At 56.2% G+C, this 23,432-nt stretch overlaps 1 protein-coding gene across 5 annotated transcripts in view; it reads right to left on the reverse strand.

Annotated features, from left to right (window-relative positions):
• TTC12 (tetratricopeptide repeat domain 12) overlaps positions 1-23,432 on the reverse strand; it is a 187,655-nt gene that overhangs the window by 26,857 nt on the left and 137,366 nt on the right. For all 5 annotated transcript variants that reach the window (XM_061551075.1, XM_061551074.1, XM_061551078.1 and 2 more), the window contains exons 18-20: positions 13,443-13,511; positions 11,274-11,375; positions 8,430-8,532 (exon numbers count right to left, since the gene is read on the reverse strand). In XM_061551075.1, coding sequence (XP_061407059.1) covers positions 8,430-8,532; positions 11,274-11,375; positions 13,443-13,511 — 274 coding nt within the window. The remainder of the gene's footprint in view (positions 1-8,429; positions 8,533-11,273; positions 11,376-13,442; positions 13,512-23,432) is intronic.

Below are 23,432 nucleotides of genomic sequence, written 5' to 3' on the forward strand. Positions count from 1 at the left end.
CGCAGAGAGTCATGGATTCCGAAAGCACGAAGAACAACCAAAAGTCAAGGCCTAATGATGGTATCATAGGCCTTCTCCAGGTCAATGAAGCAGATGTCCTGTCAGAATTCTCTATATGTCTGCTGTAGCAGACTGACAAAAAATATGGCATATGTGCAGAACTGCCCTGGCCTGAAAACACATTGGGGTTCCGCAAGCATCTCCTCAGCATGCCTAGCAAGGCGATGTTGTTAATCCTTGCCAGGACCACACTGAGGAGGGAGATGCCCCTGGAGTTGTTACAGTCTGTGCGGTCCCCCTTCTTAAAGAGGGGGACCATCAGGGCCTCCTTCCAATCCTGCAGAACCCGTCCAGTGGTTCAGACTGTGATTATGATGTCATATAGGACAGTCTGTGCACAAACGCCACCCTCCCTCAGCATTACGCTTGGAAGATCATCTCTGCCCGGCGTTTTTCCTGATCTATAACTCCGGATCACCTTCTGTACTTCCTCAACAGATGGCACCTCAGGGGGTGACTACTTCTTCCAATATTTGAGGCATAGCAGCCTTAGCAGGGTCACCCCCAATTTTATCCATGATGTTTTACAAGCTGAGGGATTTCCCCTCCCCCAAGACCTCACACAAATGCTCAGCAAATCTGCAAACCTGTTCTTGGGGGTTGGAGATTGGATCACCTTTCTTTCCGCTAATGATGGTGATTAGTGTGGCAATGTACTTTTATAATCGAGTTAAAGAGTGATTTGTAATCGCGGGCTACTGAGGCAGACTCCATCTCCTCAGCAACCCGCAACCAACACCCATCCTTGCAGCGCCGCACGGCTCTCTGAACCTCTGAGCGAAGCCTACTCACTCTCTGACGTGGGATGCTGTAGACGGTGGGTGTGGGCCTGTCACTTTTTCTCAGCCAGCCGGAACACCTCTTCTGTCAGCCAGGGTCTCTGGGGAAGTTTGACCCGTGTACCCAAAGCAGCCATTGTAGCTGCATAAGCACTAGTCTTAAACCTCGCCCATTTTCCCTCGGCATCAAGAGGAGAGGGGCACAATGCCAACCCCAGCTGTAAGCGATGATAAAATTATCACTTGCAACTTTCATCAGCTAGCTGAGACCAGGCCACTGTGGGTTTGAATGGGGTCCTGGGTGTACACCCACCACCTGAGTGGAAGCATGGCAGGCGCATCTTACATATGACAAGCCGATGGTCAGTGGGTAGATCAGCTCCACGGCAGGTCCTGGTGTCAAGGACATGGGCCTGCATCTGCTTTTCCATCACTATGTAGTCCAGTAGATGTTCTGCTTGGACCCGGCATGCATCCATTATGTTGTGTGGATGCGCCCATGTCAGAACAACGTGTTGGTAATTACAAGCCCATGGGCTGCACAAAAGTCTAGCAGCCTCCTGCCGTTGTTATTGAGCTTATCTGGCCCATGCCTTCCAATCACTCTAGACCAGGTGCCAGCATCATGACCAACTCGAGCATTCAAGTCACCCAACAGGATGACTCTATCCTGAAGGGCCACTTTAGTTAGCACCTGTGAAAGGAGGACATAGAAGGCATCTGCCTCATCGGCCTTGCCTGCATCCCTCCACTGATGTTCATTTTCGGTGGGGGCATAAGTAACCACGACCACCACTCCTCGCCTCTGATTGATGGGAAGGTGAGCCCAAAATAGCCTAGGGCTTTCAGCTTCCCACACCTCGCCACCATGCTCCCACATTGCCCTGTTGTTTTGTAGTCTCCTGCCCCGAGTAGAGGACTGTCCACCCCTCATGGTGGCAGGAGCCAAAGCAGTCCACCGGATATCCTGAATACCACAGAGATCCAGGCGGTACCGGTCCAGCACCACACAAGAAGGGCCGCCGCTCCTCCGCAGTGAGTGTTCGAACATTCCACGTGGCCACCCGCAGGAGCTTTTCGTTGTTTCTGGAGGAACCCCGAGGGTAAGGATTCAGTCTCCTGGTTCTACCAAATGGGGTTTGGCCAGGAGACACCATGGATGCCTGTCCCCCCGGCGCCTCGGCACAAGCTTAGCTCGATGTTTTTCCCGTGGTTTTATAGTAATTAATTTAAGGTGAAGGGGTTACCAGACGCCCCGCACCTGTCCTGAGACCCCTTTGGTCGCTGTGATTGGCTACAAACGCCATGAGGGGAATGGCCAATTGAAATTGGTCCTCCCCCCATGGCACTGCTCACCACAGCGTTACTGTCTGGTACCACAAACAGCGCACTCACACACAGCGCGCTCACAAACGGCCGCATGTAGCAACCATTACACACGCGCTCCGGCATCCGCAATCGCACCACGCGAGTGGGCGCAGGGCAGGCCGACACCCGCCTCTCGCCTAACGCCGGCCGACAACCTCCTCCACGCCCATCGCTCGCTCTGCTCCTCAAGCGATTCCCCTTCGCCACGCGGGCCCCCAACCCCAACCCCCACTCGCCTCCCGCGCCACGTCGAGACCCCCGCAGCCTGGTGCACGCCCTCAGCCCTCACCCTACCCCCCAACCCTACCCCCCAACCCTAACCCCAAACACTACCCCCCAACACTACCCCCAAACACTATCCCACAACACTATCCCCCGACACTATACAACAACACTACCCCTAACCCTACTCCCACCCACAACCCTACCCCTTACCCTACCCACAACCCTCCTAGCTCTACCCCCCAACACTACCCCCCAACCCTAACCCTAACTGCAACCCTACCTCCACCACAACCGTGCCCCTAACCCCAACCCTACCCCGAATACTATTCCAAACCCCAACCCTAACGCTACCCCAAACCATAACCCTACCCTAACGCTAACAATGACGCTAACCATAACGCTACCCTTAGCCACAACTCTTCTTCTTTAGGGATCCCTTGTAGTCGAGTATGATTTCCCTCCAGGTGTCACTTGTCTGTGTTGTGAGGTGGACCTGGCTGGCCATGGGACCAGATGTGGCTGAACAAGCCAATCCGTGACCTGCAGATATTGGCACAGTGGGGGGGGGGGGGGGGGGGGGCACCAGGATGGTCCACACTGGAGCTCCAACTCGTCGTTGTCTCTGTCTCTGGTGTGTGTGTTGCTTGGCAGCGCTTTCTTCTCCTGGCTATCAACTCTCTTCGCTCGGCCTCAAAATGCTGAGTTCCGTTGTTTATTTTGGCCCTCCATGATGGTCTATCAAGAGCATAGATTTCCCAGTTGTTTGGATCTGTGTGGCTTCGCTTGAGGTGCATTTTAAGGATGTCAAGGAAACGCTTCATTTGACCTCCGGGGGCACGTGATCCATCGCTGAGCTGGGAATAGAAGATTTGCTTAGGAAGCCTCGAGTCATTCATCCTCACGAGGTGACCTGCCCATCTGAGTTGATGCTTCATCATGATGGTGGTCTCTATGCTGGATGAGTTGGATCGCTCCAGGGCACTGATATTAGTTCGTCTTTCTTCCCAGGTGATGTTTAGTATTTCCTGAGACAGCGTCGATTAAACATTTAGATAGATTTTACGTGCTTGCGATTGGTGGTCCAGGTTTCTGCACCACATAAGAGGGTTGGAATGATCACAGCGTTATACACAGACACTTTTGTCTTGGTGGTGGTAATGTCGTGGTCTTCGAAGAGACCCTGTTCTTAAGTTTGCCAAAGGCAGCACGAGCTCGGGCGATCCGATGTTGGATTTCATAATCAATGAAGGCATTGCTAGAGGGATGGCTGCCTAAGAATGGGAAACTGGCAACGTTTTCTCGTATCGCTGTGAGCTTACCCCTACCCCTAAGCACAAACCTCGCCCCGGCCCTGCCTCGAGCCCTCACCTCTCATCACGACCCCCACGGCGCCGATGCTCATCTCCTGTTCACAGTCATGAGATCTTGGTGGGAATTCCACAATGCTATGGCGAGTTTGAGTCTATACGAGTAAAAAGGTTGTTTGCTTCCCCACAACGTGCTTATATTAATTGTATCGACTCCGAGGGGATGATGAGGCGAGTCAACCCCCAAAGCAGGGTGTGAACTCACAACTTGCTGACTACGAGGAGCTCCCTCTAAGACTGGGCTCTTCCTCTCACCCTAACCTACTCCTATCTCTGAATGTAACCCGTCACCTTCTCTCACCTCAACCCGAACCCTGCCCCAAACCTGTCTCTAGGCACGGTTAGGGGATGACATGCGGGGTTGAATGGACGCGTTAAGGCTAGACGTATGGTTAAGAATTGGGGAGAGATAGGGATTCATAACAGGGGTAACGGTAGGGGTAGGCTTAGAGTTGAGAATAGCAGTAACGGTTAGGGTTCAGGTTAGGGGTAGGGTTAAGGTTAGGGGTAGGAATAGAGTTTGGGGTGGTATAGCTACAGAAATGACTCCCATGGGGGGGTCAGGGGTCGGTAAATAGGAAGTGTCGTTGACAAAATGGAATTTAAAGCCATCTGTCACAGTGTGGTGCGCCTGCATGCACGTGTGTGTGTTTGTGCGTGTGCGTGAATCCGCGTGGCTCCGCGCACGTGTGTGTGTGACAGCATTTCTTTGTGTTTGCCAGTGGTTAGCGCGCTGCGCTATGAACCCGGCGACCCGAGTTCGATTCCTGCTCAAGGCCAAAAGCAGTGACGATAATTTTAACTGATCCTGGGCCTCCCCTAGGTCGACTCAGACTCAAATGAGTACTTTGTGCTGTGTGTAGTAAACATCGCCACTAGGAAGACAAAGGCCACCCACCCGCTCGTGTACCATTCTGGCCTTCATAGGTGCTCGCTAACAGCACTTGCTCCAACAGTATGTTAAGGCTATACGAGGGATCTTTGTCTTTGTGTGAGTTTGTGTGACGGCATTCGCTTGTAGTTGCCATAAATAACATTATGGGCGTGCGAGTGAGCGAGTGAGTGAGCGTTTCGCGAAGCGTGCGAACCACCGCGGCTCTGTGCGGAGAAGACCGTGCGAGCGAGTGCGCTAGCGAGAGAGTGAGTGTGCAAGTGAGCGAGTGAGTGTGTGAGTGAGTGAGCGAGTGAGCGGGTGAGTGTGTGAGCACAGAATTGAGTGTGCGAGTGAGTGAGTGTGCAAGTGAGCGAGTGAGTGTGTGAGTGAGTGTGCAAGTGAGCGAGTGAGTGTGTGAGTGAGTATGCAAGTGAGCGAGTGAGTGTGTGAGTGAGTGTGCAAGTGAGCGAGTGAGTGTGTGAGTGAGTGTGCAAGTGAGCGAGTGAGTGTGTGAGCACACGATTGAGTATGCGAGTGAGTGAGTGTGCAAGTGAGCGAGTGAGTGTGTGAGTGAGTGTGCAAGTGAGCGAGTGAGTGTGTGAGCACACGAGTGAGTGTGCGAGTGAGTGAGTGTGCAAGTGAGCGAGTGAGCGGGTGAGCACACGATTGAGTGTGCGAGTGAGTGAGTGAGCGAGTGCACGATTGAGGGAGTGTTTGAGATCGAACGGGCGAGTACACGTCGCTTCTGCGTGTACGCGTGCGTGCGTGCGGTGACACACGCGTGTGCGTATGAGCGCGTGTGCGGAGCTCGACGGCAGAGACATGAAATGTCTTCGACAAAAAAACGAAGCCGAGAGCCAGAATTGAAACCATTACTCATCGGCGACACCGAATTGTGGTCTCTGCTCGGAGCCTCTTGGCGAGCGTGGTCAGCGAAACCGCCCCACCCCCACCACCACCACAGATGGAAGCACACACACTCATCACTAGAGATGCGAGTACACACTCTTCACTAGAGATGAGCGTACACACTTTTCACTAGAGATGAGAGTACACACACTTCACTAGAGATGAGAGTACACACTCATCACTAGAGATGAGAGTACACACACTTCACTAGAGATGAGAGTACACACTCAACACTAGAGATGATTGTACACACACTTCACTAGAGATGAGAGTACACAAACTCTTCACCAGAGATGAGAGTACACACACTTCACTAGAGATGAGAGTACACTTCACTAGAGATGAGAGTACACACTCTTCACTAGAGATGAGAGTACACACTCTTCACTAGAGATGAGAGTACACTCATCACTAGAGATGAGAGTACGCACTCTTCACTAGAGATGAGAGTACACACTCATCACTAGAGATGAGAGTACACACACTTCACTAGAGATGAGAGTACACTTCACTAGAGATGAGAGTACACACTCATCACTAGAGATGAGAGTACACACGCTTCACTAGAGATGAGAGTACACTTCACTAGAGATGAGAGTACACACACTTCACTAGAGATGAGAGTACACACACTTCACTAGAGATGAGAGTACACTTCACTAGAGATGATAGTACACACACTTCACTAGTGATGAGAGTACACTTCACTAGAGATGAGAGTACACACACTTCACTAGAGATGAGAGTACACACACTTCACTAGAGATGAGAGTACACACTCATCATTAGAGATGAGAGTACACACTCATCACTAGAGATGAGAGTACACTTCACTAGAGATGAGAGTACACACTCTTCACTAGAGATGAGAGTACACACACTTCACTAGCGATGAGAGTACACACTCTTCACTAGAGATGCGAGTACACACACTTCACTAGAGATGAGAGTACACTTCACTAGAGATGAGAGTACACTTCACTAGAGATGAGAGTACACACACTTCACTAGAGATGAGAGTACACTTCACTAGAGATGAGAGTACACACACTTCACTAGAAATGAGAGTACACACACTTCACTAGAGATGAGAGTACACACACTTCACTAGAGATGAGAGTACACTTCACTAGAGATGAGAGTACACTTCACTAGAGATGAGAGTACAGACACTTCACTAGAGATGAGAGTACACACACTTCACTAGAGATGAGAGTACACACACTTCACTAGAGATTAGAGTACACACACTTCACTAGAGATGAGAGTACACTTCACTAGAGATGAGAGTACACACACTTCACTAGAGATGAGAGTACACTTCACTAGAGATGAGAGTACACACACTTCACTAGAGATGAGAGTACACTTCACTAGAGATGAGAGTACACACACTTCACTAGAGATGAGAGTACACTTCACTAGAGATGAGAGTACACACACTTCACTAGAGATGAGAGTACACTTCACTAGAGATGAGAGTACACACACTTCACTATAGATGTACACAAACTCTTCACCAGAGACGGGAGAACTCAGCCCGCTGATCGGCGCAAGGGGATGCGTTGCGTGGCAAGACACGGAGCGGCGTTATCATTTAATGACATGAGCTATTAAATTAAGGACGTCAATAATGGAACCGCGAAGATTAAATATATTCTCGGTTAAGTAATATCGCCGGGGTTACGGATAGTCCTTTATGTTTTACATTAAAACGGATTGAATTATTGCTCCAAACAATCCTATCAGTTTTACGGGAAATGAAGGAGGTCTAATTCTTGGGAACCGTAATTGCATCAGGGGCCCTGCAGAATGCATCTGGGCTGTCATTAGCCTGCCATGCGGTGGACGGGCGTGGGCACCCCGAGATGGAGGGATGCGTCAACATCCCTCTCTAGTCACCCACGGTGGAACCAGGGACCAGCGCCAGTTCTCATCTCATGAGTGTCCCCAAACAACAACAACGACAGCCGCCATTCGCCATCAAGTGACACTGACATCACCACCGCGCTTGTTACATGCTACGTGCACTTTGAGGCCATGTGAAATGTCGAAGGCTCGTTGGCCAGAGGTCACAGGACAGACCCAGGTGCTATGGGTTGACTGACTGAGATGACTGGCAAATGCACCACCTGTGCTCCCCACTGTACCGCCTGCTGCGTTTTAGACGCCCAGCGCTCCGTTCGTTGTTGTGAGCGTCGCGTCTCTGCCCTCTGTTGTTTTTGGAGGGCGACTGCCTCCAACTGCCCAGTAGCAGCGTCCTTCACGAGTCTCCTCCATAGAGGCTGATCTTGACAACGTTGGTACCGGTCATCGGCAAGTCTACTCAGCTCCACGTCCTCCTGTATCACATCACTCCATCTCTTCTCTAGCCCGTACCAAGACTGTTTAGCCCGCTCCATGCGGCCGGAGGAGCTCACAGATGGGACCTGTCCAGATCTCTCAAGGATCGGTGAGCTCTTCAGACAATCCAGTCTGGTTTAAATCAGGGTGGATCGTAGGCAGGGCATCTTGAATTATCAAACCGGCGGAGATGTTCCTTCTTTAGAGGGGGCCACGTTTTGCAAGCAACGTTAGGTAGCTGATGAAAAGATAACGCATCGGCCTTCTCACGTACAGCACTGTGTGCGTGCGTGGGAGTGCACGTCTGTGTGCGTGCGTGGGAGTGCACGTGTGCGTGTGTGGGAGTGCACGTGTGTGCGCGTGGGAGTGTACGTGTGCGCGCGTGGGAGTGCACGTGTGTGTGCGTGCATGGGAGTGCACGTGTGTGCGCGTGGGAGTGCACGTGTGCGCGCGTGGGAGTGCACGTCTGTGTGCGTGCCCGCGCCGCCACCGCCGCGTCCTCACCGGCCCGGCTCTGTGCGAGCTGCTCGCGCGCCGCGGCGTTCTTCTGCGTCACCGCCGCCAGTGGCCGAGCGGCGAGCACCGCGACGCGGCCGCCGTCCCGCGCCTGCGACCGCACCGTCACAAAGACACGTGATGCTCACGCCTGCGACCGCACCGTCACAAAGACACGTGATGCTCACGCCGGCGCGAGACGATCGACACGGAAACAACATCGTCCAGCAAACGTGGAACGTTGGGCCCGAGGTTGCATGTTTACCGGGGACTCTTTAACGATTGCCACCGTGCGTTTGTGCTCGGAAGAATTGAATTAGCGGGGTTGATTCTGACTGGGATAATGATAATAATGACGATAATGAGAATAATGAGAATTGACGACTTGTTTTGACGGAGCCGCCCTCCTTTACACGGACGGCGTCTCACGGCGCTTTACGCGCGATCAGCCACTCGCATCATCGCGCCTCGTCTCACCGCACTGCAACGGGTGCCCCCGGTGGCAGCTGTCCCTGTGCCTTGCCTTACGGCGTCGCCTGATATATGAGACGAACCCCCCCGCCCCGCCCCCACTCCCCTTTTACCCAGCGTGCACTTGCGTGGTGGGGGCAGCACTGGAGCCCGGCCACCAGCACTCCAGGCGAGGGGGAGGCGCGGGTCGATGCCGATCGCTGTGCAAAGCACTTGCCGCGCGAGCCTTTGGCGCGGCCGTCGTAGGAGGCTTTCAGCCCGCGACAAACTTCGACCCGAAATGCACGCGGAGACGACAGCCGAGGGCGCGGCAATGGATGTGAGCGGAAAGCGAACGAAATAAAGGGACGCAGATGCGACGAACGACGCGAAAAGGGGCCGATGCGGTGAGAAGATGAAAATTTGTGCGAAAAATGGAAACGTGGTGCGCAGGCGGGAGAGGAGCTGGCATAGGTCTCCCACGACCGCCATTAGGGATGAAATTAATAAAGTATCGCATCGAGACTCCTTCACGCTCAGCCCCGCAGCCTCGCCCAGCCTCCCTCTCTGCCGCGCGCTCTGCGCTGCCGGCTCCTCTGTGCCTCTTGCTTCTCATCTCCCGCTCTCTCCTCCGCCTCTCCCCCCCCCCCTTTCTCTTTGCTGCCCCCCCCGCCCGCTGCCCCCCGCCCCCGGTCCTCTCCCCCCACCGCTGCTGCCCACATTTTGGTTTCCTGCGCTGGCTCTGAATCTGTTCCACGGAGTTTTGTTCCTGCGGTTGAGGAGGTGGGTCGGTGACGAGGGGTGGGAAGAAGGGGGCGGGCGGAGGAAGGAAAGAGGAGGAGGGGAGGAGGGAGGAAAGAGGAGGGAGGAAAGAGGGAAGAAGGAGGAGGAGGAGGGAAAGAGAAGGAAAATAAGGAAAGAGGAATGAAGGAATAAAGGAGGAAGGAAGGAGGAGGGAAGGCGGGGAAGGAAAGGCGAGGGATTGAAGGAGGAGTCGGGAAGGAGGAGGTACGTGCGAGGGTTAATGCTGCAAGAGATTCGTTAGCAGCAGCAGCAGGCTCTGGGCACGGAACGCGCCGGTGCTCTGGCAGATTTATGTGTAACAGCGTTTCATTATCTCGCTCCTCTCCAAAACTTTAATTTCACGTCAAATAAAATAATAAATAAACCACCCCGGGGCAAATCAGATCAAAAACATTACAAAGACGAAACTATAACTCAGAGAGCGGCTGCTTGACCCTGGCGCTCCGCCTCCCCACCGCGCTGAGACTTGTTGGGGGTTTGGCCAGGGAGGCCACGAGGTCGCAAGCCTCTTCACGGGTTCCTCCACCTCCTCCTTCACCTCCTCCTCCACCTCCTCCTCCACCCCCTTCACCTCCTCCTCCACCGGCACACGGCAACGGTTCGTTGTTGCAACCCTCGCGGTTGGCAGCGCTGCGGCGGTTCAGTTTTCAGTTTAATTAATTAGGTATACCCCGTGATCCATTCGGCTCTTGAAACGGGTGCAACCGCAACAAACAAAAAACATGAACAAGAAAACATTTTAAAGTGACTACGCGCAAACAGAAAATTCCAGGAAAAAAGCACCGTACACCAACGCTGTGCAAAAATCCCAGTGGGATGCAAGTCAAACAACAACAACAACCACAAGACAACTTAGATTAAAGCCATCATTCTAACTCCGTACTACAACAAACAAACAAACATGGCCAAACCAAAAAACGTTTTCGAAATCACCAAAATGAAGCCATAAGGCGGTGGCGGACCCGCCAGGTCGAGAGCGCGATGTCGATATCCAGGCGCATTGTATTGTCGGTCGCTCTCTGTATTCTACAGTCTCAATGAATCGAAACAAATGCGTTCGGTTCTGCCTGCTACCGTGAATGCCTCTGTCGACTCGAGCCTCCGCAACGACGCGGAGTCGTCGCTGCGTCGAGGCGTGCAGCGAGCGACGCAAGCGACCGTTCATCGGGTGCCGAGTGGACGGTCCCGTCCCCGCGCCGTCGAGACAATGTGGCAGTCGTGGCTATTAGTTGGGCTCGGGCGGTGCCGTCGTGGTTAAAGGAGGATGGATTATGTGTGGATCGAAGCTGTAGAGATTCAATAATTCGGCTGTTGGAAAACCTCCGGTAGTGAACACGAAGCGTCAACGCTGGCTCAGGGAAGAACATGAGGCTGGGTGTTCGTTTGGCCCTATTATCGCTAACGAGGCGAGGCAAGGGACAGAGGGTGAGTTGGCGAGGGCGGTTGGCACGGGCCCTGGCACAACGAATGAAATGGGACCCCCTCCCTGTCCACCCATTCGCTCCCCCCCCCTCCACCCGGCGCCTGTGCCCCTCGCTGGGCACGGGGCGAGCGGAGAGGCGATCGCGGTGAGAGGCGCCGAGCGGAGCCGCCACTCACCTCGAGGAAGCCGAGCAGCGAGGAGACGACGCCCGCGGAGACGGCGTCGTTGACCGCGACCTCCGACCTGGGCAGGACTCGGCCGAGGAGGGCGAGGCTCATCTAGAGGCGCCGCGCACCTCCGATTAGCACGGTCGGCTACGTACGGTGTGAAGGAAGTTCAACATACGTACGTACGCTGCACGCGCGCGCGCCGTATCACGAGCACGCAAACGTGTGAAGCGAAAATAAAGACAAAGATCCCCCGTGTAGCCGACTACAAACTGTTGGGGCAAGTGCTGCAAGCGAGCACCTATGAAGACCCCGTGGCACACGAGGAGTGGGTAGCCAACACCACAACCGTCCACCTTTGTCTCCCCAGTGCCGATGCTTACACATTGCACCAGGCACTCATTTAAGTCTCTTACGGCTATATTAGGATATTTGTATGAAGATATGTATGTGTATGAGTGTGTGTGTGTCGAGCGGCAATATCTTTTCATCGGTTGCGTAACGCTGTGTGGAAGCTACCTGGTCTGTTGCTCCGCACGAAGCTTCATGGCCTTCTCGGCCACAGTCATTCCCTCCCTTCTCTACGATTGCGAAACGTGGACCCCCCTAATGGAGCATCTTTTCCGGTTGGAAACATTTAGGCTGGCCTGCCTACGATCCATCCTGGGTTTAACCAGACTGGATTGTGTGAGGAGCTCACAAATCCTTGAAAGATCTGGGCAAAGTCCCATTGGTGAGCTCCTCCGGCAGGCTGCGTTGGCTGGGTCATGTAGCCCGCATGCCCAGCCACCGCATGCCTAAACAGCTTTTGTTCGGCCGGATCGAGGGGGCTAAACGGGCGCGGCACGAGCTAGAGAAGAGATGGAGTGATGTGGTGCAGGAGGACGTTGAGCTGAGTGGACTTGCCGATGACTGGTACCAGCGGTGTCAAGATCGGCCTCTGTGGAGGAGGCTCATGAAGGACGCTACTGGCCAGTTGGAGGCAGTCGCCCTCCAACAACAACGGAGGGCGGAGGAGCGACGCTCACAATAACGAACGGAGCACCGGGTGGCTAAAGCACAGCAAGTTGGCACAGTAGGGGGCACAGGTGGTGCATCAGCCAGTCATCTCGGTCATCTCAGTCAGTCGACTCGTGGCACCTGGGTCTGCCCCGTGACCTCCTGCCAGCGGGTGTTCGACACTTCACGTGGCCTCAAGGTGCACATGGCCTGGCACAAGCATCGTGGTGACGTCACCACTACTTAGTGGCGAATGGCGGTTGTTGTAAGTGTGTGAATGGTGGTGAAGTGGTTCGTGCACTGCGCTGCGAAATCTGCCCCCTGAGTTCTGATTCCCGCCCACAGCCAACATCGGTGACGACTGTCTGTGATTGATTCCGGAACTTCCCTAGGTCGCATCAACCTTGAACGAGCACCTCGGGGTGCGGCGTGGAGTCAGCGTCAGCGCCGGGGAGACGAGGGCTGCAGAGTGCGGTGCTGGCCACCCACTCCCTCGTGTGATGTCCACTGACAGCACTTGCCCCAAAAGTCTGTTCATGGCTATACGGGGGATCTTTGTCTTCGTGTCAGTGAGCAGTGTGACCTTGCGCGTTAGAAGCAGAATATTTATTCATACTGCAGTAGGAATCCGATGAGCTACGAAGATGCAGAACGTTTCAACAACGAGCACGCGTGCATGGGGATGTCCAGTTGTACGTTAAGCTGCGCGTGTGCGCGTGTGCCGGCTTGTGACTATTTTTAAACCATTTTATATTTATTTCTGCCCGGCAAAGCCCCACTGAGCTATCAGCTGTTCTTCAGAGGCGACCTGGACACACGTGATAGCTCGTGGCAGTGGCTGATATCATCATCATCACACGTGGGGATTTATAGCAGCGGCCAAATCGTCTAAACACACGCTTGTTAATGTGTGGGGGAAGGGAGTGGTGGTGAATATCCGAAACCGTTGTGGACCTTCCCTAGGTAGACTCGGCATTAAATGCACACCTGGTGTGCTGTGTGGGGAGACAAAGGCGATCAGGAACGTGGCTAACCACGCCACCCCACACTCGTGCGCCGTGCCGGCCTTCATCAGATGCTCGCCAGCAGTTCCTCTCAAGCTACGGGGGGAGGGGGGGGATCTTTGTCTGTATTCGTCAGTGAGCGTGTGAGTGAGTGCGCGAGTAAAAACGTTCTCACCATCACCATGCGGCCTGACGGGTCATCCAGGAGGGGCAGACACGTGCGCGTCACTCTCCCCGCAATGCCCTGCAGGCGACACGCACGGATATTCAGGTCGTCTGAGACTTGGCGGCGCCAGTGAATAAATAACAATCGCCGTGCTGCGAGACGCACGCAGTGTCGCAGTCGTTGGTTTTGTTTTCATCGCGACGAGACGCGACGCGCCGAGTTGTCTAGGCAAACTCCGCGCCGGGGAGCGCGCACGGCGAAAACAATCGGCGCCGAGACACCCGTGCACCGGTTTCTCATTTCCCGTGGCCGGGAGAGGTCGTTTGAGGGCGGCAGCGTCAGAAGCCGCAACCCCCCCCCGCCGCCGCTCCCCCACCACCTTCATCTCTGTCCCCAAACCCGCAGCCATGGCCCCTGACCGCTCCTGGCTTCTCCCTTTAATTCAAAAACTCCCAGAGAAAATAAAACAAATGTGACCAATGTCTGGTGACATTTATTGTGGGTCAGACGCGGAGAGGAGATGGAGGTCCAAGGCAATCAGCCGCGCTGGGAGGTACCGGCGGCTCGCCCTCGCCGACCGCGAGGAGCACGGAGGCCGAGCGGGGGTCACGGGACGAGGAGGAATTGGGGGGGGGGGGATCGGACTCGGGGTCCGGGCGCGCCGAGTGGTGGACGACGCGAGGGGCCACCGGAGGACACTGCCGATGGAACGCGATGGGTACCCCCCCCCCCGAGGATACCGAGAGCGTCGCCATGGAGACACGAGAGGAGCTACCGAGGGCAAACGTCGAGTAGTGCTCTGTGGGGGAAGTCAACAACACTCGTCCCACGCATAGACTCGCCCTTCCAATAGGAACGTGGACTTTCCACCACCGGCTCTGCAGGAATATAAACCGGAGTTGAGCATCAATGCCTCAATGTGGCTCAATTGAGCAGAAGATCTCCTGTAGGGGCAGAGGTAAGGTTCGAGGTAGGGCTACAATACACTCATTCATCAGCTACAACACACTCCTCATTTACAGTGACATTATTTCGGGTGACATCGCTACGGGTGACATCGCTGTGGGTGACATCGCTATGGGTGACATCGCTGTGGGTGACATTGCTGTGGGTGACCTCGCTGTGGGTGACATCGCTGTGGGTTACATCGCTACGGGTGCGCGACACCTTGGATCATGCGCCCCTGAGCCAGGTGACATTGCGCGATGCTGTTGTTGTATTTCATTCAATTTGCCGCGCGCGCCACTCGGCGCTGCCACGAGACACAAACAGCGACGGCGGTGGCGGCACGCGAAATGAAGCGCGACATTTACTGTGAACGCGGTGATTTTGTGGAGTGTGATGGGGCGTGAGTGTGATGGGGCGTGAGTGTGATGGGCCGTGAGTGTGGAGTGTGATGGGCCGTGAGTGTGGAGTGTGATGGGGCGTGAGTGTGATGGGGCGTGAGTGTGATGGGCCGTGAGTGTGGAGTGTGATGGGGCGTGAGTGTGATGGGGCGTGAGTGTGATGGGCCGTGAGTGTGATGGGGCGTGAGTGTGATGGGCCGTGAGTGTGGAGTGTGATGGGCCGTGAGTGTGATGGGGCGTGAGTGTGGAGTGTGATGGGGCGTGAGTGTGATGGGGCGTGAGTGTGATGGGCCGTGAGTGTGATGGGGCGTGAGTGTGGAGTGTGATGGGGCGTGAGTGTGATGGGGCGTGAGTGTGATGGGCCGTGAGTGTGATGGGGCGTGAGTGTGATGGGCCGTGAGTGTGGAGTGTGATGGGGCGTGAGTGTGATGGGGCGTGAGTGTGGAGTGTGATGGGGCGTGAGTGTGATGGGGCGTGAGTGTGATGGGCCGTGAGTGTGATGGGGCGTGAGTGTGATGGGCCGTGAGTGTGGAGTGTGATGGGGCGTGAGTGTGATGGGGCGTGAGTGTGATGGGGCGTGAGTGTGATGGGGCGTGAGTGTGATGGGGCGTGAGTGTGATGGGGCGTGAGTGTGATGGGGCGTGAGTGTGATGGGGCGTGGGTGTGATGGGGCGTGAGTGTGATGGGGCGTGAGAGTGATGGGGAGTGAGTGTGATGGGGCGTGAGAGTGATGGGGCGTGAGAGTGATGGGGCGTGAGTGTGATGGGGCGTGAGTGTGATGGGCCGTGAGTGTGGAGTGTGATGGGCCGTGAGTGTGGAGTGTGATGGGGCGTGAGTGTGATGGGGCGTGAGTGTGATGGGCCGTGAGTGTGGAGTGTGATGGGGCGTGAGTGTGATGGGGCGTGAGTGTGATGGGCCGTGAGTGTGATGGGGCGTGAGTGTGATGGGCCGTGAGTGTGGAGTGTGATGGGCCGTGAGTGTGATGGGGCGTGAGTGTGGAGTGTGATGGGGCGTGAGTGTGATGGGGCGTGAGTGTGATGGGCCGTGAGTGTGATGGGGCGTGAGTGTGGAGTGTGATGGGGCGTGAGTGTGATGGGGCGTGAGTGTGATGGGCCGTGAGTGTGATGGGGCGTGAGTGTGATGGGCCGTGAGTGTGGAGTGTGATGGGGCGTGAGTGTGATGGGGCGTGAGTGTGGAGTGTGATGGTGCGTGAGTGTGATGGGGCGTGAGTGTGATGGGCCGTGAGTGTGATGGGGCGTGAGTGTGATGGGCCGTGAGTGTGGAGTGTGATGGGGCGTGAGTGTGATGGGGCGTGAGTGTGATGGGGCGTGAGTGTGATGGGGCGTGAGTGTGATGGGGCGTGAGTGTGATGGGGCGTGAGTGTGATGGGGCGTGAGTGTGATGGGGCGTGGGTGTGATGGGGCGTGAGTGTGATGGGGCGTGAGTGTGATGGGGCGTGAGAGTGATGGGGAGTGAGTGTGATGGGGCGTGAGAGTGATGGGGCGTGAGAGTGATGGGGCGTGAGTGTGATGGGGCGTGAGTGTGATGGGGCGTGAGTGTGATGGGGCGTGAGTGTGATGGGGCGTGAGTGTGATGGGGCGTGAGTGTGATGGGGCGTGATGGGGCGTGAGTGTGGAGAGTGATGGGGCGTGAGTGTGATGGGGCGTGAGTGTGATGGGGCGTGAGTGTGATGGGGCGTGAGTGTGATGGGGCGTGAGTGTGATGGGGCGTGAGTGTGATGGGGCGTGAGAGTGATGGGGCGTGAGTGTGATGGGGCGTGAGTGTGATGGGGCGTGAGAGTGATGGGGCGTGAGTGTGATGGGGCGTGAGAGTGATGGGGCGTGAGTGTGATGGGGCGTGAGTGTGATGGGGCGTGAGTGTGATGGGGCGTGAGTGTGATGGGGCGTGAGAGTGATGGGGCGTGAGTGTGATGGGGCGTGAGAGTGATGGGGCGTGAGTGTGATGGGGCGTGAGTGTGATGGGGCGTGAGTGTGATGGGGCGTGAGTGTGATGGGGCGTGAGAGTGATGGGGCGTGAGTGTGATGGGCCGTGAGTGTGATGGGGCGTGAGTGTGATGGGGCGTGAGAGTGATGGGGCGTGAGAGTGATGGGGAGTGAGTGTGATGGGGCGTGAGAGTGATGGGGAGTGAGTGTGATGGGGCGTGAGAGTGATGGGGCGTGAGAGTGATGGGGCGTGAGTGTGATGGGGCGTGAGTGTGATGGGGCGTGAGTGTGATGGGGCGTGAGTGTGATGGGGCGTGAGTGTGATGGGGCGTGAGTGTGATGGGGCGTGATGGGGCGTGAGTGTGGAGAGTGATGGGGCGTGAGTGTGATGGGGCGTGAGTGTGATGGGGCGTGAGTGTGATGGGGCGTGAGTGTGATGGGGCGTGAGTGTGATGGGGCGTGAGTGTGATGGGGCGTGAGAGTGATGGGGCGTGAGTGTGATGGGGCGTGAGTGTGATGGGGCGTGAGAGTGATGGGGCGTGAGTGTGATGGGGCGTGAGAGTGATGGGGCGTGAGTGTGATGGGGCGTGAGTGTGATGGGGCGTGAGTGTGATGGGGCGTGAGTGTGATGGGGCGTGAGAGTGATGGGGCGTGAGTGTGATGGGGCGTGAGAGTGATGGGGCGTGAGTGTGATGGGGCGTGAGTGTGATGGGGCGTGAGTGTGATGGGGCGTGAGTGTGATGGGGCGTGAGAGTGATGGGGCGTGAGTGTGATGGGCCGTGAGTGTGATGGGGCGTGAGTGTGATGGGGCGTGAGAGTGATGGGGCGTGAGAGTGATGGGCCATGAGTGTGATGGGGCGTGAGTGTGATGGGCCGTGAGTGTGATGGGGCGTGAGTGTGATGGGGCGTGAGTGTGATGGGGCGTGGGTGTGATGGGGCATGAGCGCTGCTGTCTGCCTGCCGACCTGCGTGTGGAACCAAGCGGTTGTGATGACGTCACACAGGGCAGCCTGCACGTGACCGCCACTCTCAGCGAATCACGCGGGAGGTCATCTCAGCCCGGCGCGTCACCTGCATGGTCTCAGGCTCTGGATGACTATTCGCACTTGCTCAACGGATGGCACCTCAGTCAGCGAGCTCACAGGGTGCGGGTACTTCCTCCGATATTTGAGGCATGACAGCCCCAACAGGGTCAACACCACCTTGCCCTATGATGTTATCTCAGCTGATAGGCTTCCTCTCCCCCAAGATATCTTACAGATATGATCAGGATACCTGCGAATCTGTTCTTGGGGTTCGACGATCGGATCAACACTCTTTGTGGAACGGTAATAATAATAACAACAGCTGCAAGTTCCTTTATTGATGGAACCGAAGAGTGAATTGTGATCGCGGATAGCTTTCGCAGTTCCTGTCTCTGCAGGCGCAGAGAATGGGCCCACGACTTTCTCTCGACCAGATGTAATGCCTCCCGCGCCAGGCAGGGTCTCGCGGCACGTCTGGGCTGCGGACCCAAGTGATACGATTTAAATTTAGATTGCATTTATTTCAGCAGGAAGGTCCCAATGAGCTGTGAGGCTCCATGTCACGGGAGCCCAAATGCAGCCACGGCAGCTGCACGAGCCACAGTCACCAAATTCCCCAGGACATCGGAAAGGGAGGCGGCGGTGGGGGGGACAAAATTTCAACCGCAGCTGCAAGCGCGATGATCAAATGAACACTGTGTAACACATCTTTATTTTTTCCTGGGTAGTAAGTGTTATTTCCTAATTGCTTATGCCTCACAAGTACAGACAATTGACATTATTCCCCACAAACTTTGATTTTGTGACCAGGACAGTGATATTCAGACATTTACCTATTTTCAATGTGAAAACGTGGTGTGCATTTGTGTCATTCCTTTACACAAAGTCCTGGTCACAAAAGCAAATTTTGTGGGGAATAATGTCAATTTTCTATACTTTTGAGGCATAAGCAATTAAAAAATAATACTTAGTACCCAGGAACAAAAATTGTGTTAAATCGTGTTATCACTCGTAAATTATCACCAGCTTGGTGAGGCCAGGCGAGTGTGGGTCTGAACGTGGCCCCAAGTGAGCGGTCACCCTCACAGCGTCAGAGCGTCAGAGCGTGTGTCGTGTGGTGTGTGGTGTGGTGTGCGGCGTGTGTCGTGTGGTGTGTGGTGTGTGGTGTGTGGCGTGTGGTGTGTGTCGTGTGTCGTGTGTCGTGTGTCGTGTGTCGTGTGGTGTGTGGTGTGTGGTGTGTGGCGTGTGTCGTGTGGTGTGTGGCGTGTGGTGTGTGTCGTGTGTCGTGTGTCGTGTGTCGTGTGGTGTGTGGCGTGTGGTGTGTGTCGTGTGTCGTGTGTCGTGTGGTGTGTGGTGTGGTGTGCGGCGTGTGTCGTGTGGTGTGTGGTGTGTGGCGTGTGGTGTGTGTCGTGTGTCGTGTGTCGTGTGTCGTGTGGTGTGTGGTGTGTGGCGTGTGTCGTGTGGTGTGTGGTGTGGTGTGCGGCGTGTGTCGTGTGGTGTGTGGTGTGTGGTGTGTGGCGTGTGGTGTGTGTCGTGTGTCGTGTGTCGTGTGTCGTGTGGTGTGTGGTGTGTGGTGTGTGGCGTGTGTCGTGTGGTGTGTGGCGTGTGGTGTGTGTCGTGTGTCGTGTGTCGTGTGTCGTGTGGTGTGTGGCGTGTGGTGTGTGTCGTGTGTCGTGTGTCGTGTGTCGTGTGGTGTGTGGTGTGTGGTGTGTGGCGTGTGGTGTGTGTCGTGTGGTGTGTGTCGTGTGTCGTGTGGTGTGTGTCGTGTGGCGTGTGGTGTGTGGCGTGTGGTGTGTGTCGTGTGGTGTGTGTCGTGTGTCGTGTGTCGTGTGGTGTGTGTCGTGTGGCGTGTGGTGTGTGGCGTGTGGTGTGTGGCGTGTGTCGTGTGGTGTGTGTCGTGTGGTGTGTGTCGTGTGGTGTGTGTCGTGTGGTGTGTGGTGTGTGGCGTGTGTCGGAGAGTGATCCCGTGCCAACGACCAGGCTGACAGATCAGCTCCACAGCGGGCCTCATTGTCAGGGACAAGGGCTCCCGTTCCAGCAGATGTTCTTTCACGGAGCCGGCGAAGCAGCTAAAGACGTTTGTGTGGATGTGCCAATGGTGGAGCAGCGTGCTGCTCGTTACAAGCCCTGGGGCTACGCAGTATAAGCTGCTTGTGTAGCGTGTGCCTGACTGGTGTGTGTGGGGGTGTGTGTGGGGGTGTGTGGGGGGTGTGGGGGGTGTGGGGGGGTGTGTGTGTGTGTGTGTGGGTGTGTGGGGGGGTGTGGGGGTGTGTGTGGGTGGGTGTGTGGGTGTGTGTGTGTGGGTGTGTCATGTGCTACACTGGCCTTAATAGGTGCTCGCTTACAGTACGTGCCCTAACAGTGTGACAATTGATCTCCTCTGCCTGAACATTGTGGCCGGGGGGAGGTGGGGGGAGACGAAGGGGAGGGGGAGGGGGAGAGGGGAGGGGCGCAGCCCTTCCCATCTCCGTATCGTGAAGCCCAACGCCAAGTGCGAATTCTTCAGTTCCAGCCTCCGCCGCCGCCATGAACAATGCAATCAGAGTCGGACATCGACAATGGCCTCGAGTGTCCCGTCATCCTCAAGTCGGCGGGTTTCTTTGGGAGCGGCGCGCGCGGCACGAGAGGGGAGGGGGGAGGGGGGGAGGGGAGGGGCCGCCGCCTGCGGGCAGCGCGCGGATCTCAGGCGCGCGAGAGGCGCCGGCTGAAGCATCTCCGCTCATCAGTCGCGGTCCAACTCCTCACGCAGTTGGGCCGAGGGCGGGTGGGAGGAGGGGTGGGGGGGCGATATGGTGGGGGAGGTGGGGGGAGGGCGGGGGGGGGCGATATGGTGGGGGTGGTGGGGGAGGAGGGGGGGGCGATATGGTGGGGGAGGTGGGGGGAGGGCGGGGGGGGCGATATGGTGGGGGAGGTGGGGGGAGGGCGGGGGGGGCGATATGGTGGGGATGGTGGGGGAGGAGGGGGGGGCGATATGGTGGGGGAGGTGGGGGGAGGGCGGGGGGGGCGATATGGTGGGGGTGGTGGGGGAGGAGGGGGGGGCGATATGGTGGGGGAGGTGGGGGGAGGGCGGGGGGGGCGATATGGTGGGGGTGGTGGGGGAGGAGGGGGGGGCGATATGGTGGGGGTGGTGGGGGAGGAGGGGGGGGGCGATATGGTGGGGGTGGTGGGGGGAGGAGGGGGGGGCGATATGGTGGGGGGGCGGGGCGGGGGGAGGAGGGGGGGTGATACCGTCTTGATTTTGCGACAGCGACCGACCGAATGACAGACATTTAATTGAAGCTGGCGTGAGATAACAAATCGTGTTTCAACAACAGAAAAACCTACGGACTGCAATGTGCAACTTGAAGCGAAAAACGAATCGCGCATCACGAGGGGGGGGCAGGGCGGCACCGTGCTGCTTCAGGGCGAGAGGCGTGACGAGGAGTGTGGTGGAGACATCTCAACGCGCCGTTGCGGGAAGCCGCGGCCGCGTTATAAGCGGCGCATCCCCGCAGCTCGCAGCTCGCGCGCGGCGCCGTCGGCGGTGAACCGCGCCGCGAGCGCCGCTCAGCTGGCGCGACGGGCGATCGGGAACAGCCCGAAGCGCGAGTGACGACACGGATCTCAATCCATGGACCACGTGGCAGCGCCACCGCCCACTTCGATCATTCACCTCTGGGTCTCTCTGTGTGAGTCGATGGGTCCTTATGTGAGGCTATGGGTCTCTCTGTGTGAGTCTATGGGTCTCTCTGTACGAGTCTATGGGTCTCTATGTGAGGCTATGGGTCCCTCTGTGTGAGTCTATGGGTCTCTCTGTATGAGTCTATGGGTCTCTATGTGAGGCTATGGGTCTCTCTGTATGAGTCTATGGGTCTCTATGTACGAGTCGATGGGTCTCTATGTACGAGTCGATGGGTCTCTCTGTGTGAGTCTATGGGTCTCTCTGTATGAGTCGATGGGTCTCTATATGAGGCTATGGGTCGCTCTGTGTGAGTCTATGGGTCTCTATGTACGAGTCGATGGGTCTCGATGTGTGAGTCTATGGGTCTCTCTGTACGAGTCGATGGGTCTCTCTGTGTGAGTCTATGGGTCTCTCTGTGTGAGTCTATGGGTCTCGATGTGAGGCTATGGGTCTCTCTGTGTGAGTCTATGGGTCTGTATGTGAGGCTATGGGTCTCGATGTGAGGCTATGGGTCTCTCTGTATGAGTCGATGGGTCTCGATGTGAGGCTATGGGTCTCTCTGTATGAGTCGATGGGTCTCTATATGAGGCTATGGGTCTCTCTGTGTGAGTCGATGGGCCTCTATGTGAGTGTATCTCTAACCATGAACCACATAGGAACGCCACTGCCCGTTTCCATCACTCACCGGCACACGCCGTACCAAGGAAAAACCAGGTCACCCTAACGAATCCACCCTTGCCTAAATCACCATCCCACGACTTGCAGGAGGCAGTGGATGCCCCGTGGAGGAAGGGGCGGTTATACAGTTGGCTCCTTTCGTTTGTGTTTAGCAACAGCAGCTGAAGCCTTCGAGTGCTCGCAATGACTGTAAAACAATAACCCAGACGGCGACGGTGACGCGCGGGGCGAGCGGCCGGACGAGTGATCGAGCGGAGCGCGCCGCGGTCTGCGAGCGGAGACCGCGGACCGCGTCTGTGTGGGAGAGGCAGCCGGGCGACTCCTGTACGCTGCCCCGTGGCTCACGATGCACGCCCTTGCCATGCGGAACGTGGCCCTGTTGCGATTGTTTTGTCCCTGGCGTGTTGTTGGTGCTGCTGTAGTCACCAGGTGGTCTGTGGTGGAGTGGAGTGGTAGCAGTGTAGCGATGAACGCGCTGCGCGACGAACCCGGTGACCAGGGTTCGATTCCCGCTCACAGTGACCATTGTTTGAATCGGTCCTGGGCCTCCCGGAGCTTCAAATGAGTACCTGGTGCGGTGTGTGAACATCGCCACTGGGGAGACAAAGGCGGCCGGGCTGGCCACCCACCCCCTTGAGTGCTGGTTCTGGCCTTCATAAGTGCTCGCTAGCAGCACTTGCCTCAAAAGTATGTTAAAGCTATACGGAGGATCTTTGGCTTTGTCAATTGTGTTACCTGACTCCCCATCGTAAAATGAGCGTTATTTTCCAATGGGTTTTTACCTGTTACAAAATCAAAAAGAAGTTTTATTTATAAATAAATACGTAACATGGCTCGTGCCAACCCCCCCCGCATCGCGTGCGTGAAGAGCCACTCGCTGAGCCCACTCGGACACGCACTGTGCACCGGATGTGGCAGTAGGGCGAATGACTACCAGTGTGGTGAAGTATGGTCAAATAACTCCCCCCCCCCCCCCCCGCGTGACTGGCAGGGCGAGGGAAGACCTTCAACCATCCCGTGGATAGGCAGAGGCTGATTGCTGTCCCCGGTGTGTCGGCGTCTTAAGGCGTTGCAAGCTCTCGCTAAATCCGCATTGTGCCGTGGCGTGTGCTGAATGCACAATAAGCTCATAAGTATGCACGCGTACATATGTATCGTAGTGCATATGGAATACTTAACAGCCGAACACAAAGACAAACATTCCCCATCTACCTTTTCGCAGACTTTTTAGGACCAAGTGCTGTGAGCGAGCGCCTTTGAAGGCCGGGATGATCCTTGTGGTGTGGCCATCGTCCATGCCCGACCGCCTTTGTCTCTCCAGTGCTGACGTTTACACACCGCACCAG

This window comes from Lethenteron reissneri, chromosome 13 (assembly GCF_015708825.2).
Source record: "Lethenteron reissneri isolate LAM-NWPU_2019-01 chromosome 13, ASM1570882v1, whole genome shotgun sequence".
Classification (NCBI taxonomy): domain Eukaryota; kingdom Metazoa; phylum Chordata; class Hyperoartia; order Petromyzontiformes; family Petromyzontidae; genus Lethenteron; species Lethenteron reissneri.